Source organism: Coregonus clupeaformis, chromosome 10 (genome assembly GCF_020615455.1).
Source record: "Coregonus clupeaformis isolate EN_2021a chromosome 10, ASM2061545v1, whole genome shotgun sequence".
Classification (NCBI taxonomy): domain Eukaryota; kingdom Metazoa; phylum Chordata; class Actinopteri; order Salmoniformes; family Salmonidae; genus Coregonus; species Coregonus clupeaformis.
Window position 1 is genome coordinate 46442982 of NC_059201.1, and position 21930 is coordinate 46464911.

Genomic DNA, 21930 nt, shown 5'->3' on the forward strand with positions numbered 1-21930 from the left:
TCATTATGTAAGCCAATCAATGTAATGAGATGATATCTACACAAAATATAGTTTGATGAATAATAACTTGGATCCAATACATCTTGATTAATATGCTTCAACACTGAGAGAAATATAAAATAAATGAATAAATTAATGTACTCACAGCCGAATTTGAGGTTGGCGACCCGGCTGAGTATGGTGCCACAGCGGTTGATGGCCAGACACTGGTAGGAGCCTCCATCACGGCCGTACAGGGGACCACTGATCACCAGGTTACCGGCTACCAGTGTGTACTGGGGGTCCCCTACCGGGACATTCGTACCATTCACACGCCACCTACCGGACAGGGAGGGGAAGAAGTTACATAACGCTGTAGAGATGAGCACTTAGTACCTGTCCCACCTCTCTGATGACTGCTTCTCTGATGTGTGTGTGTGTGTTCTTACCTGTACATAGCAGCAGGGCTGGCTCTAGCCTGGCAGTTGAGAGTAACTGTTCCCTTACTGAGTTCCTCTGGGTAGACCACACTGCTGGGCTGCTCCTCAAACACTGGCCCGCTGTCATGACCCGTTATGCACACGTCCCCGCCTGTCAACACACACAGCCAATCAGAATTACCAACCACCCAATTTCCTACTACCATCCCCTTCCAACCAATCAGGATTTAGAATCAAAGGGTCTTTCCCTTTTCAAACTGTATTCAACTGAAACTGTGTTGTACTGCGGCTGTTGAAAGACACTAGCATTTCAAAACAAGTTGTTCTGTATCACTATAACATATTTTTTATTAATTAAATGGAAATGGAGCATTCCCAAAACACCATGTATCACCATTCAGAAACTCAGTTAATTAGAGGTAAATCCGAGTTTCATCTGTGCTTTGGGAAGCCAAGGTCAGAAAATGTTAAAGTGTCTAATTTAATGAGAAATATTTACAAATTACAGTGGAATATTTGATTAAATGTAATCTAATCCATTTTAATCTCGTCTAAATAATGTACTCTGAGATGGTGTTGAGATGGCCTGTTTTCCCCTATTCCCTGTTCCCCTGACAGAAAACCCATAATTATGTGTTCATGGCTCAGAGACGTGTGTGTGTGTGTGTGTGAGGGAGGAGAGGAGAGGACATAGAGGTGGAGAGTTAAAAGAGGGGAAGAGATTGAGTGTTGGGGTGGAGAGAGGGAGGAGAGGCATAGGTAAAGGTGGAGAGGGGGAGGAGCAGAGTAGAAGAGTGGAGCGGTGGGGAGATAAATAGATGAGAGAAGCAGAAGGTGCAGTAGAAACAGCAGGTTGGAACAGACAGCTATTCTCCAGGTACACAGAGAATCTGTCCATGTTATACAGCGCAAATTGGGTTAGAGACGCATAATGAACATATGGGAATCTAATGCTGAATCCTCGTGGCACAAAAAGTGTGTACGAGAAAGGGAAAGAGGGAGGGAGGAAAAAAGAGAGATAAAAGGTTGAGATGGTATGTGTGTGTGTGTGTGTGTGCACATGAGCATGTACGTGCATGCGTACTTGTGTGTGTATGAAAGTGAGTTCTTAAAGGCCCAGTGCAGTCAAAAACTTAATTTTCCGGTGTTTTATATATATATATAGTAGTATTTCCACACTATGAGGTTGGAATAATACTGTGAAATTTAGAACATTACGATAATGCCCTTTTAGTGTAAGAGTTGTTTAAAAAGACCGCTTTAAATTTCAGTCTGTTTTGGTGGGATGGAGTGCAGTATAAGTTAATAGACCAATAACAAAGAGAGTTTTTAAACCTCTCTGCCAATAACAGCACATTTTCTGGGGGGTTTCAGTTTTTTTTTCCAATTACAAATGGTCAAAAATAATCACAGTAAGGTACTTTAATTACTTTAATTATTACCCAGAAATGATTTGATATTGAGATAAAAATGGCTACATTGGACCTTTAAATCTGGGGCAGTGAGAGACACACAGGCTGTTTGGGGACTCTCTAATCAGTCTCTCCTCTCTCTGGGTGTTTGTTAAGCTGGGGTGATAGGATGCTGCTTGTGTGTGTGTGTGTGTGTGTGTGTGTGTGTGTGTGTGTGTGTGTGTGTGTGTGTGTGTGTGTGTGTGTGTGTGTGTGTGTGTAGGGGGGGACTGCAATCCCCCAACCATACAGAAGATACATGTCCAAATCCTTTCATACCCTGGAAACATCCCAACCTACCAGCTACCAGTGCTGTATGTTGGAAACCTGCCATACAAATTTTAAAAATGGAAATTAGATCACCAAGACAACTCCACTGTTCTTGTCTATTTTGAGGTGTGGCAATGAGAGAGGATAATGAGTATATATCTCAATATCTAAATATCAAATCATTTCGACTTCTGAATGCTCGGCTATGAAAAGCCAACTGACATTTACTCCTGAGGTGCTGACCTGTTGCACCCTCTATAACCACTGTGATTATTATTTGACCCTGCTGGTCATCTATGAACGTTTGAAGATCTTGAAGAACGATCTGGCCTTTAATGGCCGTGTACTCTTATAATCTCTACCCGGCACAGCCAGAAGAGGACTGGCCACCCCTCGGAGCCTGGTTCCTCTCTAGTTTTCTTCTTAGGTTACTGTCTTTCTAGGGAGTTTTTCCTAGCCACTGTGCTTCTACATCTGCATTGCTTGCTCTTTGGAGTTTTAGGCTGGGTATCTGTATAAGCACTTTGTGACAACTGCTGATGTAAAAAGGGCTTTATAAAATACCGTTGATTGATTGATTTGATTGAACAGGCCTATTATTTTACAGTACAACAAAACAGAATAACCTGATGTAGGCTAACTATGAACTTCCCAACCAAACAGACCAATAGTTATATATTGTCAGATAAATGTAATGTTCTTGTTGTATCCTTGGGGGTGTTTGTGTGTGTGTACTTGTTTTCCTACATTATCAGGACCCCAATGTCCTAACATTTCACCTGAATGTCCTGAAAAGGTAGGAAAACAATTACTTTTTTGAAAAGTCAGGACTATTTTAAGCTTAAGGGTTAGGTTTAGGGTTAGGTTTAAGAGGGTTTCTGTTTGTGCTGGTATCAAACCTTGGGTTGCACGGGTCTATTGCAACTTCCTGCTCTGTCTGCATATTGCAAGTCAGTCTGGTTAGGTTTAGGTTTAGAGTTAGGGTTATGGTTAGGTTTAGGGTTAGGGTTTTTGGGGTTAAGGTTAGGGTTAGGTTAAGGGTTAGGTGTACGATTAGGATTAGGGTTAGGGAAAATAGGATTTTTAATGGTTAACCATTTTTATACTCAAAAAAGTCCTGAAGTTTCACAAAAACAAAGCTATGGTATGTGTGTGTGTGTAGGTAACAAGCTGTCACTTCAGAATAAGAAGTTTTTCCACAAACGTCAAATTTAGAGTGCCTATCACTGGGATTGAACACGTGACCCTCGGAGCCGGAGCTCTCAGATTAGGTCCATCCTCAACACCCTAGCAAAACCCAAGCCTACTTGATGGTAATAGTGCTCAACGTTGCCTGTAGTGGCGACGTCCTGTATTTAGCCAAACATCTCCCTCATGAGCTCCAAACATTTTAGGCATATTAGGCACACAGAAACAACTCTATGGTTAAGATAAAGGCATTACTTCAGACTGGGTTAATTTAAGGGTTAGGTTTTCAGGCATCTCTGAGTGATGTTCTATCAATTCCCGGGTCATTTCATATTTTAATGTGTATCATGAGATCTTGCCATTCACACAGGCAGAAATACAGCTGGTATGACGTAGCATTGTGATGAAGCCGCTCTCACTACTCTGGAAGTTAATAGGAAGATTACTTTTAGATCCCGAAAACATCTATCATACATGTCAGATTTCAATAATGGCCAATGTCATAACGCGGTAGGTTGTCTTCTCTCGAATGAGCTGTCATGACGTGACTTATATTAATATGGTGACTGTTATTTATCGAATCAACTAACTATGTTTAATTGTAACTCTATTAAATTAATAATGTAACAATTAACTCATTAGGAATCTAGGGCACCACCGAAGAAGTTGTTTAACGAGTTACCATCTCCAGAATGAAACTCTTAGAAGATATGTTATATTTCGATAACAGCAACTTATTAAATAATTACCTCTTATCAGTCTCATTCTGAACGTTGCATAATCCTTGAATAACACAGAATACAAACACACACACACACACACACATAGGTTATTGATTACTAACGTAATACAATGAGAACAGATCCCTAGTGGACTGGACGAACAATAGCATTAATGCTTGGGTAGAAGGAGGGTCAGAATGGAAGGGAGCGACAGAGATTCAAACTATCTTTGTTACTTTGGAGACTACGTTCACAGTAATCATAATACTTATGCGCGCTAATAACTGCTCATTCGGATTAGAAATGCAACATGTATTTACGTGTAGCTGTCTTCGATAGTTGAGTTGATGATGTAGGACTCTGGTTTGCCCAGCAGAGATCCCAATGTCCTTGGTAGAGTTTCTGGTCGTAGTGGTGGTTAGAATGGACACTTCAGCGTACCCTGTAGTTCGTAGAGTTGAGAATAGTTACTTCAGGAGAGGGATTATCCTTCCCAACTCGTGTCTTTAGTGAAAGTTCTCTAGACGGCTATACATGCCAGCTGCAGACTGAGATGATAAGGTCTAGTGCATTGTCTTCTTCTTCACCTCGTGTAGAGGTTGAGAGTATCAGAGTTTTTTCAATTTCAAACGTGTGGACTAACGTCTCATGTTTTCTGGTCTTTCTGGTCTAACCATTTTGTAACGTGTAGCTTCAGATTCACGCTTCCTGGTCTGGTAGAAATTCTACCATTTGCAACATCCGGTTTATACCTGCTTGGTCTCCCTTTGGTAATGGTAACCATTTTGTAACATTTAGCTCACGCTTCACGTCTGCTGGTCTAATGTTAATTTGTTTTTCAAGGCTTTTTATGCACTTGGGGTAAAAGGGGCATTCCATCATGTTTGTGCTTATCTGGGCGTGGCCACTGACTGAGAACAAATCAATATGGAAAACAATAATCTCATCTAGAATGCTAAAATCACATTGTTATCTTCACAAAAGTACTATTATACTTAATCATTCGTTTTATACAACAATTAGATGCAAACCTCATAACTGGGAAGTGTACAACCCCAGAGATACAATTATGTTTTTCCACTTTAATGACATCACAACATAGTAACGAATTTGACATGATTGTTCTTTAAGTCCCGACCATTTCCCATATTCTTTTAAGTAGGAATATTGTTTCATTACCCCCTCTCCTGGCCCCCAGGAGAGGGGGTGATCCTCCTCTCACATATTGCTTGGTCTGCTGCTCCATCGTTGGAAATATGACAGGTAAGCTTGCATGCATGATACAGGCTACGATATTTTGAGCTAGCTAAATAACTATTTTAAATGACTGTTTACGAATGTAATTAATTCATACAACTATCACACCCGTGCATATTATTAAATGACACTGGTGTTCAAGATAACATAGTTTTATATTAATTGATAACTAATATTGAAAGGTGATATGATGCAATCTAACTAGATTAGAAGGACTAATAAGCTACTTAATTCTAATGTAAGATAAATGCATTGGATACAAAACAAACATTGGCATGTGATAAAAGATAACATATATATATATGCATATTTTTTTATTTATTTAACCTTTATTTAACCAGGTAAGCCAGTTGAGAACAAGTTCTCATTTATCACATGCGACCTGGCCAAGATAAAGCAAAGCAGTGTGATAAAAACAACACAGAGTTACATATGTGGTAAAACAAAACATAAAGTCAAAAATACAACAGAAAATATATAAACAGTGTGTGCAAATGTAGCAAGTTATGGAGGTAAGGCAATAAATAGGCCATAGTGCAAAATAATTACAATTAGTATTAACACTGGAATGATAGATGTGCAAGAGATGATGTGCAAATAGAGATACTGGGGTGCAAATGAGCAAAATAAATAACAATATGGGGATGAGGTAGTTGGGTGGGCTAATTTCAGATGGGCTGTGTACAGGTGCAGTGATCGGTAAGGTGCTCTGACAACTGATGCTTAAAGTTAGTGAGGGAGACAAGAGTCTCCAGCTTCAGAGATTTTTGCAATTCGTTCCAGTCATTGGCAACAGAGAACTGGAAGGAATGGCGGCCAAAGGAGGTGTTGGCTTTGGGGATGACCAGTGAGATATACAGTTGGGAGAACAAGTATTTGATACACTGCCGATTTTGCAGGTTTTCCTACTTACAAAGCATGTAGAGGTCTGTAATTTTTATCATAGGTACACTTCAACGGAGAGAGACGGAATCTAAATCTAAAGAGAAAATCACATTGTATGATTTTTAAGTAATTAATTTGCATTTTAGGACACTGTTTAGGGGACAGGACGACTGCACCGTATTGAGGGGAGGATGAATGGGGCCATGTATCGTGAGATCTTGGCCAACAACCTCCTTCCCTCAGTAAGAGCATTGAAGATGGGTCGTGGCTGGGTCTTCCAGCATGACAACGACCCGAAACACACAGCCAGGGCAACTAAGGAGTGGCTCCGTAAGAAGCATCTCAAGGTCCTGGAGTGGCCTAGCCAGTCTCCAGACCTGAACCCAATAGAAAATCTTTGGAGGGAGCTGAAAGTCCGTATTGCCAGCGACAGCCCCGAAACCTGAAGGATCTGGAGAAGGTCTGTATGGAGGAGTGGGCCAAAATCCCTGCTGCAGTGTATGCAAACCTGGTCAAGACCTACAGGAAACGTATGATCTCTGTAATTGCAAACAAAGGTTTCTGTACCAAATATTAAGTTCTGCTTTTCTGATGTATCAAATATTTATGTCATGCAATAAAATGCAAATTAATTACTTAAAAATCATACAATGTGATTTTCTGGATTTTTGTTTTAGATTCCGTCTCTCACAGTTGAAATGTACCTATGATAAAAATGTACAGACCTCTACATGCTTTGTAAGTAGGAAAACCTGCAAAATCGGCAGTGTATCAAATACTTGTTCTCCCCACTGTACCTGCGGAGCGCATACTACAGGTGTGTATTGCTATGGTGACCAATGAGCTAAGATAAGGCGGAGATTTGCCTAGCAGTGATTTATAGATGGCCTGGAGCCAGTGGGTTTGGCGACGAATATGTAGTGAGGACCAGCCAACAAGAGTGTACAGGTCACAGTGGTGGGTAGTATATGGGGCTTTGGTGACAAAACGGATGGCACTGTGATAGACTACATTCAATTTGCTGAGTAGAGTGTTGGAGGCTATTTTGTAAATTACATCGCCGAAGTCAAGGATCGGTAGGATAGTCAGTTTTACGAGGGCATGTTTGGCAGCATGAGTGAAGGAGGCTTTGTTGTGAAATAGGAAGCCAATTCTAGATTTAACTTTGGATTGGAGATGCTTAATGTGAGTCTGGAAGGAGAGTCTACAGTCTAACCAGACACCTAGGTATTTGTAGTTGTCCACATACTCTAGGTCAGACCCGTCGAGAGTAGTGATTCTAGTCGGGTGGCGGGTGCCAGAAGTGTTCGATTGAAGAGCATGCATTTAGTTTTACTAGTGTTTAAGAGCAGTTGGAGGCTACTGAAGGAGTGTTGTATGGCATTGAAGCTCGTTTGGAGGTTTGTTAACACAGTGTCCAATGAAGGGCCAGATGTATACAAAATGGTGTCGTCTGCGTAGAGGTGGATCTGAGAGTCACCAGCAGCAAGAGCGACATCATTGATATACACGGAGAAAAGAGTCGGCCCAAGAATTGAACCCTGTGGCACCCCCATAGAGACTGCCATAGGTCCAGACAACAGGCCCTCCGATTTGACACATTGAACTCTATCTGAGAAGTAGTTGTGAACCAGACGAGGCAGTCATTTGAGAAACCAAGGCTATTTAGTCTGCCAATAAGAATGCGTTGGTTGACAGAGTTGAAAGCCTTGGCCAGGTCGCTGAAGACGGCTGCACAGTACTGTCTATTATCGATCGCGGTTATAATATCATTTAGGACCTTGAGCGTGGCTGAGGTGCACCCATGACCAGCTCGGAAACCGGATTGCATAGCGGAGAAGGTACGGTGGGATTCGAAATGGTCGGTGATCTGTTTGTTAACTTGGCTTTCAAAAACGTTCGAAAGGCAGGGCAGGATGGATATAGGTCTGTAACAGTTTGGATCTAGAGTGTCACCCCCTTTGAAGAGGGGGATGACCGCGGCAGCTTTCCAATCTCTGGGGATCTCAGACCTTACGAAAGAGAGGTTGAACAGGCTAGTAATAGGGGTTGCGACAATTTCGGCGGCTAGTTTTAGAAAGACAGGGTCCAGATTGTCTAGCCCAGATGATTTGTATGGGTCCAGATTTTGCAGCTCTTTCAGAACATCAGCTGTCTGTATTTGTGTGAAGGAGAAGTGGGGGGGACATGGGCAAGTTGCAACGGAGGGTGCAGAGCTGGTGGCCGGGGTAGTGGTAGCCAGGTGGAAAGCATGGCCAGCCGTAGCAAAATGCTTGTTGAAATTCTTGATTATCGTAGATTTATCGGTGGTGATAGTGTTTCCTAGCCTCAGTGCAGTGGGCAGCTGGGAGGAGGTGCTCTTATTCTCCATGGACTTTACAGTGTCCTAAAACTTTTTGGAGCTAGCCTTTGCTTTCCTAACTGCTTGTGTATATTGGTTCCTAACTTCCCTGAAAAGTTGCATATCGCGGGGGCTATTTGATGCTAATGCAGTACGCCACAGGATGTTTTTGTGCTGGTCAAGGGCAGTCAAGTCTGAGGAGAACCAGGGGCTATATCTGTTCTTAGTTCTGTATTTTTTGAATGGGGCATGTTTATTTAAGATTGAGAGGAAATTACTTTTAAAGAACAACCAGGCATCCTCTACTGATGTAATGAGATCGATATCCATCCAGGATACCTGGGCCAGGTCAATTAGGAAGGCCTGCTCGCTGAAGTGTTTTAGGGAGCGTTTGACAGTGATGAGGGGTGGTCGTTTGACCGCGGACCCGTTACAGACGCAGACAATAAGGCAGTCACTGAGATCCTGGTTGAAGACAGCGGAGGTGTATTTAGAGGGTACGTTAGTCAAGATATCTATGAGGGTGCCCATGTTTACGGATTTAGGGTTGTACCTGGTAGGTTCGTTGATAATTTGTGTGAGATTGAGGGCATCTAGTTTGGATTGTAGGATGGCCGGGGTGTTAAGCATATCCCAATTTAGGTCATCAAGCAGTACGAACTCTGAGGATAAATGGGGGGCAATCAATTCATATATGGTGTCCAGGGCACAGCTGGCGGCTGAGGGGTGTCTGTAGCAAGCGGCAACAGTGAGAGACTTATTTCTGGAAAGGTGGATGTTTAGAAGTAGAAGCTCAAACTTTGGGCACAGACCTGGATAGTATAATAGAGCTCTGCAGGCTACAGTGAGGGAAAAAAGTATTTGATCCCCTGCTAATTTTGTACGTTTGCCCACTGACAAAGAAATGATCAGTCTATAAAATTAATGGTAGGTTTATTTGAACAGTGAGAGACAGAATAACAACAACAAAATCCAGAAAAACGCATGTCAAAAATGTTATAAATTGATTTGCATTTGAATGAGGGAAATAAGTATTTGACCCCTCTGCAAAACATTACTTAGTACTTGGTGGCAAAACCCTTGTTGGCAATCACAGAGGTCAGACGTTTCTTATAGTTGGCCACCAGGTTTGCACACATCTCAGGAGGGATTTTGTCCCACTCCTCTTTACAGATCTTCTCCAAGTCATTAAAGGTTTCGAGCCTGACGTTTGGCAACTCGAACCTTCAGCTCCCTCCACAGATTTTCTATAGGATTAAGGTCTGGAGACTGGCTAGGCCACTCCAGGACCTTAATGTGCTTCTTCTTGAGCCACTCCTTTGTTGCCTTGGCCGTGTGTTTTGGGTCATTGTCATGCTGGAATACCCATCCACGACCCATTTTCAATGCCCTGGCTGAGGGAAGGAGGTTCTCACCCAAGATTTGACGGTGCATGGCCCCGTCCATCGTCCCTTTGATGAGGTGAAGTTGTCCTGTCCCCGTAGCAGAAAAACACCCCCAAAGCATAATGTTTCCACCTCCATGTTTGACAGTGGGGATGGTGTTCTTGGGGTCATAGGCAGCATTCCTCCTCCTCCAAACACGGCGAGTTGAGTTGATGCCAAAGAGCTCGATTTTGGTCTCATCTGACCACAACACTTTCACCCAGTTCTCCTCTGAATCATTCAGATGTTCATTGGCAAACTTCAGACAGCCCTGTATATGTGCTTTCTTGAGCAGGGGGACCTTGCGGGCGCTGCAGGATTTCAGTCCTTCACGGCGTAGTGTGTTACCAATTGTTTTCTTGGTGACTATGGTCCCAGCTGCTTTGAGATCATTGACAAAATCCTCCCATGTAGTTCTGGGCTGATTCCTCACCGTTCTCATGATCATTGCAACTCCACGAGGTGAGATCTTGCATGGAGCCCCAGGCCGAGGGAGATTGACAGTTCTTTTGTGTTTCTTCCATTTGCGAATAATCGCACCAACTGTTGTCACCTTCTCACCAAGCTGCTTGGCGATGGTCTTGTAGCCGATTCCAGCCTTGTGTAGGTCTACAATCTTGTCCCTGACATCCTTGGAGAGCTCTTTGGTCTTGGCCATGGTGGAGAGTTTGGAATCTGATTGATTGATTGCTTCTGTGGACAGGTGTCTTTTATACAGATAACAAGCTGAGATTAGGAGCACTCCCTTTAAGAGTGTGCTCCTAATCTCAGCTCGTTACCTGTATAAAAGACACCTGGGAGCCAGAAATCTTTCTGATTGAGAGGGGGTCAAATACTTATTTCCCTCATTAAAATGCAAATCAATTTATAACATTTTTGACATGCGTTTGTTTTCTGGATTTATTTGTTGTTATTCTGTCTCTCACTGTTCAAATAAACCTACCATTAAAATTATAGACTGATCATTTCTTTGTCAGTGGGCAAATGTACAAAATCAGCAGGGGATCAAATACTTTTTTCCCTCACTGTATCTCTACAGTAGATTGCAACTCCACCCCCTTTGGCAGTTCTATCTAGACGGAAAATGTTGTAGTTGGGGATGGAAATTTCAGAATTTTTGGTGGCCTTCCTAAGCCAGGATTCAGACACTGCTAGAACAGGAATATATATTCAATTAAATGAATACAGAATTGTAATATTATTGATGCCTTTCTCTCTCCTTGCAGTGGATTAGACAGATGAACTGCAGACACTAGATGCCCAAGCTTCAAAACCAGAAACGTGGAGACATTAAAACCTGTATTTTTAGAATAAATGTTAACATTTGAATTGGTTTTCCTGTATATGTGCATGAGTCCTTAAAACACACTCCATTATACAAAATAAGTCATTCCCAAGTGAGGGATATCTCAAGGCTTGTTCAGTACATGAGGGAACATTTTGTCACAGGTTTATTTATACACAGGACAGGAGTTTACAGGTTTTTGTTCCAGCCCTTCACTAACACCTAATTCAGCTAAGTGTGGTCTACATTGAAGACTTGCACACAGTGCAATCCCCTGGGACAGAAATCACATCTGTATTTTAGAACGAGCTTCGTAAGTTACAATGACCTGACAAATCTGGATGATCAATTATAACCAGCTTTCCATCCAGCGTTTTTATACGAGTAAAATACGTTCGATAAAAAATGTCACGACAGGCCTGATGGAAACCTGGTTGTAGATTTATTTTATTTTTTTTGCCGATAGTGGACAGTTTTGACGGCATCTCCCAACTTCCTGGGGACCTGCAAAAACGTACAATTTCGACTTGAATCTCTGGACTCATCTCTCTGGTGTACGAGTGTTTGAAATTCAGCTCACTTGAATAGAGCATTTTTTGTCTTAAAAAATGTGTCTATTGGGACATGTTTGTGTTGAGTTTCAGTATGTGTTTATGATTGTGGCCTTGTATGTGATTGTCTATGTATATATTATTCACTTGTTGTTAACTGAGCATAGAAAGTTAACACATACTACGTGTCAAAGTCTGTCCATTGAGATTTGTGTTTGTTTGTGTGTGTGTGTGTGTGTGTGTGTGTGTGTGTGCGCGTGCGCATGTGGCCTTGCATCTGTTTGCCAGTGTATGTATGTATGTATGTGTGAGTCACCTCACTCATGTTGAGTATTGATTAATACTACACTAAGTTTTGTTTATGCAGTGTGTGTCTATGTGTATGTGTGTGTGTGTCTATGTGTGTGTGTGTGTGTGTTTGGCGTGTGTGCATGTGTGACTCACTTCATCAACAGTCCAACGGAGCATTGACGGCGCGAATAATTACAATTTCATGGACTGTGTGCTGTCCACAGGGATTGACTATGCATAACTGCACAATTGGCAACAGTGGAAAATCTTGTTCATTTCAACAAAGGAACGCTACACCACATCTTCATCTATCATTCATGAGATCACTGAATTATTTCAACTCCGTCGTCAAATGAAAGAAAATCGAATCCCTTGCGCCCGCTGGTCTAAAATAACAACATTAAATTTTTATCTGGCCTGAAGCCCCCCAGAGGTGCAGAACCCTTACTTTTGCTTCTCCAGACACACACTCTCACGCATTCAACCCCCAAACCCACCCAACACACACCAAACCATCAGTCTGATAAGACGCATGGACATGATAAGTGTGTGTACGTGTCTGGAGTGAGAGGCAGTGGGGGCTAGGGAAGCACCATAACTGAAAGAGGTTGCATTGGGAGGGGACGGGAGAGGGAGATTTTAATAACGACGACAGAGATAGTGGATGTGTTCATATTGATGGGTAAGTAGCCTGGAGCTGAAGTCCATCCTAATTTACTAGTCAATTCAGGAAGTGAACAGCACTCCTATGGAAATGTCATTTTATCCAATTCACCGGCCAGGACTGACAGTAGCCACATTTCTTGGTAGTATTGAAAGATTCTGACTGATGGAGTGGACGTGAGAGGAGATCTGACAGTAAGTGGTGATGTGAGGAGGAAAGGAACTGACATTGGAACATACGGTAAGAAGAAGAAAATAGTAAAAGAGGGAAATAGAGAAGAAAAGACAGGAGGAGATGAGAGGAGAGGAGGGAGGGAGGGTAAACAGAATACATAACAAAAAGAGAGAGAAAACTTACCGACAGCGTAGCTCAGAGCTAATGAGCTGAGGCTCAACAGAATCAGCAAATGCACCATTCTCACGCTCCGATCAGAACTGAACCAAACCGGATCAGAACCAGATCAGAACCACACCAGGAGGAAGGAGAACAGGCTTATCAGTGCCTGTGGAGAACAAAAAGAAAGACAGATTTACTCCTGGTTGAACTACAAGGCTAGCTCTCTCTTGCTATTTCATGATCTATAAGCAGCCACACTCTATTCTTCTAAACATCCTCACAGTACAGGGTCTCTAATGTCTGTGGACTGAAGCAATGCGTAACACTACAGCTGGGGTGTGTCCCAAATGGCACACTATTCCATACATTGTGCACTACTTTAGACCAGTGCCTTATGGGCATTATAGGGAGTAGGGTGCCATTTGACACGCAACCCTGCTTAGTATGCTCCAGTGGCCTTATCTCTTCAGTATCTCTCCTACTGCCTTTCACACAACCAGGAGACTGTCTTCCCGCACTCTGCTTCATGTTACATTACAGAATAAACACTATAGTCCAAGGTAGATAGACAAACGGAGAGAGTATGGGTCATTCGTGGTACACAGCATTGCAATTATCTCTCTCTGGCAATGTGAAAAAGCAGCTTGAGGGAAAAATAGGCAAGGTAAGAGCATTATCAGTGTTTTAAACTGGATCTTTATTGAGTTTAAATAAATCGTAGTGCTCTTAAATAAATTGGATTGGTCGTAAATAAATCGTTGTGCTCTTGCGTTCAATGTATGACTCTTTCACAAGGTGCAAACAGAACAACTCCTTGACAATGTCGTCTCTTACCTTCTTATATTCCCTCCCTCCATCTCTTCTCCTCCTCCCTCCCTCCCTCCCCTCTCCTTTCCTGTCACTTTTTCTCTCTCTCAGCTGGAAACTCTGGCCAAACACTCAGCCTCACTAAAAACACTTCCACCTAATCTAAAAATCAGCATTGCATAGCAAAGAATAACTCAAAACACAATATTCTAACCAGACCGTGGAAAGCAATGAGAGGGTTTTCATTCATGAAGTGTTTTATTCTCTTCAAATACAATAAAGGTCCAATGACTTTAGAAAGAAACATCAATAAGACAGGAAGGTTCTGTTTCTTTTACTCAGAAGCTGGCACAGAAGGTAGAATTAGATCTAGTACATCTGTCAGAACTTCTCCAGACAGCTCACAGCCTAGTAGGCTTGTTTGCAGACCAGGAACAAGTTACTCCATGGCAGAATTCCCTGGACAGACCCGGCTAACATAATCTACTCTGTCAGCCTGTGTTCTCCCTCTGTGCGCTCCCTCTGTACTCTCCCTCTCTCCCTCTCCCCAAACTGTCACCTTCTGACACTTCACTGGATACTACAGTTATTAAACACAGAGAGAGAGGGAGAGAAAGAGGGGGGGGTAGGAAAGGGAGTGAGATAGAGGTACGAGAGAGGGGGGATAGGGAGAAGGAGAGAGAAAGAGAGATAAAAGAAAGATAGCAATAAAAAGAGCAGAGAGAGGGCGGAGAAACAGACAGAAAGCGAGCCAGGCAGGTAGAGACAGAGAGATATATCTCATCAAATCAGCTCACAGCTTAATGGACTGTGGAAGGAGGAGATGAGAGCGGAGCAGCATATCACATTGCTCTCACGTCTTCATTGCACCACAGCCAAACAACTGGGTCTGGTTCAACAGTCAGCTCAAAGTAGATAGAAACATTCATATGACATGCTTTAATTGGGCTTGGATACGCTGAAATGACGACATGACTTGACAAGACAATTATCTAGTAGTGACAACCAGGAAAAGTACCTGGTTGCTTTGCAATGGAACATGACTCTTACATGACTCCAGCAGATGCAGGTGCGTCACTTTCAAGATCAATGCCGACAATTTGCTGCACCTGATGATTTACATACGGCATCTCATTGCCAGCCAAGCAGCTACGACTACCAACAAACAGGTGTTGTGCATTTAGCAGTCAACGGAACCAAAACTGAACAAGACACGTCTCTCCCCTCAGGGAATGAGAGTTTTCTGTAAATCGGTCCAGACGAATTGTCGTATCAGGGTAAAATCTGTCCAATGTGTGCAGTCAGTGAAGACCCTTCCATTTCTGTGTGCAGCACTGGGGAATATTGTGTCCCATTGGTTATCCTCAGGGTGAGTCACCCATCAGTGCACACCTCTTCCTCTCTTCCTCGCTCTTCCTCTCCTCTCTTTTCTCATCTCTCTGCTCCTGTAATTGGAGCTCAGAACTCTGACACATTCTGACAGATAACAGTAATGGAACCAGCACTGTTCCAGTCTAGACAGGAAGAGTTCCTCCCTTGGGCACTGATCTAGGACCTGCTTTACCCTCTCCTAATCCTATAACCACAAGGGAGAAATCGCAAAACGGACCTTAGATCATTGCTATCTGTTTTGCTCTCGGCTGAATTATTCTGGGCTGTTTCTGGGGGATGGCTGGTCCAAGAAACCTAACCAAGGACCACAGATGGGCTGTTTATGAGGAGTGCTTATTATAAACAGATTCAGGCTCTGGAGAGGAGAGGGCTCAGAGTGGTGATTCTACAGTCTAGAGTGAGCAGCAAAGAGAGGGTACACACACACACAAACAGATCCTGATACATGTGATGGCGCCGGAGAAGATGGCTGCCGTTTTACAGCCCTCTAACCAATTGTACTATTATGTGTGTTTTTTCACGTTATTTGTAATTTATTCTGTACATAATGTTTCTGCCATCGTCTCTTATAACCAAAAATAGCTTCTGGATATCAGGACAGTGATTACTCACCTCGAATTGGACAAAGATTTTTTCTTCAATGAGTCGGACGCGAAGCATATCCTACAGACACCCGACAAGGCCCAAATCCCCGTCATTCGCAGGAGAAAGAGACAGAGATATCGTGGACGTAGGTCGGGGTGCCTTGTAAGGATCCGACGTCGAGCGAGTAAACTGCCTCTTCCATCAATCCTATTAGCCAATCTTCAATCATTTGAAAATAAATTAGATGACCTAAGTTTACGGTTATCCTACCAACGGGACATTAAAAACTGTAATACCTTGTGTTTCACCGAGTCGTGGCTGAACGACGACATGGACAACATACAGCTAGCGGGCTATACGCTACATTTGCAGGACAGAACGGCTGACTCCGGTAAGACAAGGGGTAGGGGTCTGTGTATATTTGTAAACAACAGCTGGTGCACAAAATCAAATACTCTGGAAGTCTCGAGGTTTTGCTCGCCTGAGGTAGAGTATCTTATGATAAGCTGTAGACCACACTATTTACCAAGAGAGTTTACATCTACAGTGGGGAAAAAAAGTATTTAGTCAGAAACCAATTGTGCAAGTTCTCCCACTTAAAAAGATGAGAGAGGCCTGTAATTTTCATCATAGGTACACGTCAACTATGACAGACAAATTGAGAAAAAAAATCCCAGAAAATCACATTGTAGGATTTTTAATGAATTTATTTGCAAATTATGGTGGAAAATAAGTATTTGGTCACCTACAAACAAGCAAGATTTCTGGCTCTCACAGACCTGTAACTTCTTCTTTAAGAGGCTCCTCTGTCCTCCACTCGTTACCTGTATTAATGGCACTTGTTTGAACTTGTTATCAGTATAAAAGACACCTGTCCACAACCTCAAACAGTCACACTCCAAACTCCACTATGGCCAAGACCAAAGAGCTGTCAAAGGACACCAGAAACAAAATTGTAGACCTGCACCAGGCTGGGAAGACTGAATCTGCAATAGGTAAGCAGCTTGGTTTGAAGAAATCAACTGTGGGAGCAATTATTAGGAAATGGAAGACATACAAGACCACTGATAATCTCCCTCGATCTGGGGCTCCACGCAAGATCTCACCCCGTGGGGTCAAATTGATCACAAGAACGGTGAGCAAAAATCCCAGAACCACACGGGGGGACCTAGTGAATGACCTGCAGAGAGCTGGGACCAAAGTAACAAAGCCTACCATCAGTAACACACTACGCTGCCAGGGACTCAAATCCTGCAGTGCCAGACGTGTCCCCCTGCTTAAGCCAGTACATGTCCAGGCCCGTCTGAAGTTTGCTAGAGTGCATTTGGATGATCCAGAAGAGGATTGGGAGAATGTCATATGGTCAGATGAAACCAAAATATAACTTTTTGGTAAAAACTCAACTCGTCGTGTTTGGAGGACAAAGAATGCTGAGTTGCATCCAAAGAACACCATACCTACTGTGAAGCATGGGGGTGGAAACATCATGCTTTGGGGCTGTTTTTTTGCAAAGGGACCAGGACGACTGATCCGTGTAAAGGAAAGAATGAATGGGGCCATGTATCGTGAGATTTTGAGTGAAAACCTCCTTCCATCAGCAAGGGCATTGAAGATGAAACGTGGCTGGGTCTTTCAGCATGACAATGATCCCAAACACACCGCCCGGGCAACGAAGGAGTGGCTTCGTAAGAAGCATTTCAAGGTCTTGGAGTGACCTAGCCAGTCTCCAGATCTCAACCCCATAGAAAATCTTTGGAGGGAGTTGAAAGTCCGTGTTGCCCAGCGACAGCCCCAAAACATCACTGCTCTAGAGGAGATCTGCATGGAGGAATGGGCCAAAATACCAGCAACAGTGTGTGAAAACCTTGTGAAGACTTACAGAAAACGTTTGACCTGTGTCATTGCCAACAAAGGGTATATAACAAAGTATTGACAAAACTTTTGTTATTGACCAAATACTTATTTTCCACCATAATTTGCAAATAAATTCATTAAAAATCCTATAATGTGATTTTCAGGATTTTTTTTTCTCATTTTGTCTTTCATAGTTGACGTGTACCTATGATGAAAATTACAGGCCTCTCTCATCTTTTTAAGTGGGAGAATTTGCACAATTGGTGGCTGACTAAATACTTTTTTTCCCCACTGTATATTTTTCATAGCTGTCTATTTACCACCACAAACCAATGTTGGCATTAAGATTGCACTCAATGAGCTGTATAAGGCCATAAGTCAACAGGAAAACGCTCATCCAGAGGCAGCGCTCCTAGTGGCCAAGGATATAATTCAGGGAAACTTAAATCCGTTCTACCTAATTTCTACCAGCATGTTAAATGTGCAACCAGAGGAAAAAAGTTAAGCAAAAACTAAAGCAGGAAACACCAGTGACTCGGTTAATAAAAAAGTGGTCAGATGACGCAGATGCTAAGCTACAGCACTGTTTTGCTAGCACAGACTGGAACATGTTCCGGATTCTTAAGATAGCATTGAGGAGTACACCACATCAGTCACTGGCTTCATCAATAAGTGCATCGATGACGTCGTCCCCACAGTGACCGTACATACCCCAACCAGAAGCCATGGATTACAGGCAACATCCGCACTGAGCTAAAGGGTAGAGCTGCCGCTTTCAAGGAGCGGGACTCTAACCCGGACGCTTATAAGAAATCCCGCTATGCCCTCCGACGAACCATCAAACAGGCAAAGAGTCAATACAGGACTAAGATTGAATCGTCCTACACCGGCTCTGACGCTCGTCGGATGTGGCAGGGCTCGAAAACTATTACAGACTACAAAGGGAAGCACAGCCGCGAGCTGCCCAGTGACACAGGCCTACCAGATGAGCTAAACCACATCTATGCTCGCTTCGAGGCAAGCAACACTGAAGCATGCATGAGAACACCAGCTGTTCCGGATGACTATGTGATCACGCTCTCCGTAGCCGATGTGAGTAAGACTTTTAAGCAGGTCAACATTCACAAGGCCGCAGGGCCAGACGGATTACCAGGACGTGTACTCCGAGCATGTGCTGACCAACTGGCAAGTGTCTTCACCGACATTTTCAACATGTCCCTGACTGAGTCTGTAATACCAACATGTTTCAAGCAGACCACCATAGTCCCCGTGCCCAAGGACACTAAGATATCCTGCCTAAATGACTACCGACCTGTAGCACTGACGTCTGTAGCCATGAAGTGCTTTGAAAGGCTGGTCATGGCTCACATCAACACCATTATCCCAGAAACCCTAGACCCACTCCAATTTGCATACCGCCCCAACAGATCCACAGATGACGCAATCTCTATTGCACTCCACACTGCCTTTTCACACCTGGACAAGAGGAACACCGACGTGAGAATGCTATTCATTGACTACAGCTCAGCGTTCAACACCATAGTGCCCTCAAAGCTCATCACTAAACTAAGGATCCTGGGACTAAACACCTCCCTCTGCAACTGGATCCTGGACTTCCTGACGGGCCGCCCCCAGGTGGTAAGGGTAGGTAACAACACATCTGCCACGCTGATCCTCAACACATGCCCCCATTCTCATCGACGGGGCTGTAGTGGACAGGTTGAGAGCTTCAAGTTCCTTGGTGTCCACATCACCAACGAACTATCATGGTCCAAACACACCAAGACAGTCGTGAAGAGGGCACGACAAAGCCTATTCCCCCTCAGGAGACTGAAAAAATTTGGCATGGGTCCTCAGATCCACAAAAGGTTCTACAGCTGCACCATCGAGAGCATCCTGACTGGTTGCAACGCCTGGTATGGCAGCTGCTCGGCCTCCGACCGCAAGGCACTACAGAGGGTAGTGCGCACGGCCCAGTACATCACTGGGGCCAAGCTTCCTGCCATCCAGGACCTCTATACCAGGCGGTGTCAGAGGAAGGCCCTCAAAATTGTCATAGACTCCAGCCACCCTAGTCATAGACTGCTCGCTCTGCTACCGCACGGCAAGCGGTACCGGAGCGCCAAGTCTAGGTCCAAAAGGCTTCTCAACAGCTTCTACCCCCAAGCCATAAGACTCCTGCACAGCTAATCATGGCTACTCTGAGTATTTGCACTGCACCCCCCCCCATCTTTTTACGCTGCTGCTACTCTGTTAATTATTTATGCATAGTCACTTTAACTCTACCCACATGTACATATTACCTCAACTACCTCAACTAGCCGGTGCCCCCACACATTGACTCTGCACCGGTACCCCCTGTATATAGCCTCCCTATTTTTTTCTCAACACTTTTTTGTTGTTGTTTTATTTTCCTTTTATATTAAAAAATAATTGCATTGTTGGTTAAGGGCTGTAAGTAAGCATTTCACGGTAATGTCTACACCTGTTGTATTCGGCGCATGTGGCAAATAACATTTGATTTGATTTGATTTGAAATTAGATCTATGTGAGATTTATTGTATTATTAGTGTCATGCAAGGATGTGCAGCCCACATGGGCTTATAAGACACTGTATTCGCTGTAGAAAAATAACATAATAATTTGTGTCTGAGTGTCTCTGATGGCTGATTGCAGACTCAATGTGTGTGAAGCACCACTCTACCACTCTGATGCTCATTTTCTCAGTGTGGGTTCAGCCTGCTATACTGCAGTGCTCTCAGCAGCCCCTTCGTTATCAACAAAACGCCACACACACATACACACGCTCTCCACACAGTATGGATGGCTGGAGACCAAGCTAAGCCTTTTAAGGATGCTCCTCTGTCAGTGTGCGTGTTTTCCCAGAGGCCCCTCAGTTATCCACCATTATCTGCACACTCTTCACATAATATGGATGACTGGGTCCGCACCAGAGTCAAGGGTGGCTGGTGCTGTATTCCGTCTTTGCAGTGTGCAAGGCTAGTGTGTGTGTGTGTGTGTGTGTGTGTGTGGGGGGGGTATGCCGTAGCTGAGTGCTTGAGTTAACACCGACTCCACTTGTGTGGAGTGGAGTGTGGGTGTGGTTGATGGTACTTTTGGCAATTGACGTTCATATCTGTGTTGTTTATAATGCTCCCTCCCAAACCACATCCCACAGACAGACCACACCACCTCTTTTACCATCTATCCCCACCATCGTTCAGCCCTCTCCTTGTCCACCTTCTCCTCTCTCCATCCCTCCATCCATCCCTCTGAAGTTGTCATGTTCTATAAAGGAGGGAAGGACTGCCTGAGGTCATGGAGCTTTTAGCTCAGCCCAGACATCTGCTGACAGGACACACAATCCCACAAGGACCACACACAGACACGCACGCACGCATGAACATACACGCAAACAAACAAACACAAACACACACAGGACACTCTCATAATGGCACTTACCACCCCAGGTGGGCTGTTTGGGACACCACTCTGTGCAGGGGGGAGGAGAGAGGGAGAGAGGGAGAGAGGGAAAGGGAGGACTGACAGGGACACCAGAAGACAAAACCTTTCATTATTGAAGGCATTTTTTATCAGCTAGGATCCCCACAGTCCTGCCCTACCCTCTGTGGTGACAACTAATATTCTGTCTGCTCTGGCCTTGAGGCGTGACAGACACGCACAAACACACACTCACATGCTGCTCTGAAATCTCCTGTCTTCTTGGCGATAACCATCTCTTTAGCAGGTGTTTGATGAGAAAGCAGAGGGTGTTAGCTGTCCCTGCCAGCCCCCCTGAGAACATCAAACATAAAACTGATCTGGTCCCTAAATCCATCTCTGGGATGAACTGTGGAGATTGGGAGCTTTGGATGGCTTCTACATCATACACCTCTCTGAATAGCATACACATGCACCCACACACTCTCTCTCACACACACACACACCCTGATCCCTAGCTGTTGATTCAAAGATAAAGAGGCTTGAAGATGGAGACGGCTGATATTGCAGCGTGAGATGACAGCCACTGGCAGCATGACTGGAATCATAACTTAGTCATCACATCACAACACAACACATCAAACACACACAAACACACACACACACACACACACACACACACACACACACACACACACACACACACACACACACACACACACACACACACACACACACACACACACACACACACACACACACACACA

The 21930-nt window shown here is 43.8% G+C and overlaps 1 protein-coding gene across 1 annotated transcript in view; it reads right to left on the bottom strand.

Annotated features, from left to right (window-relative positions):
* Positions 1–21930, bottom strand: part of LOC121575397 (contactin-2-like) — a 94307-nt gene that overhangs the window by 20111 nt on the left and 52266 nt on the right. The window contains exons 2-4 of the mRNA XM_041888466.2: positions 13106–13250; positions 429–570; positions 146–318 (exon numbers count right to left, since the gene is read on the bottom strand). Of these exons, the coding sequence (XP_041744400.2) occupies positions 146–318; positions 429–570; positions 13106–13163 (373 nt within the window). The 5' untranslated portion in view covers positions 13164–13250. The remainder of the gene's footprint in view (positions 1–145; positions 319–428; positions 571–13105; positions 13251–21930) is intronic.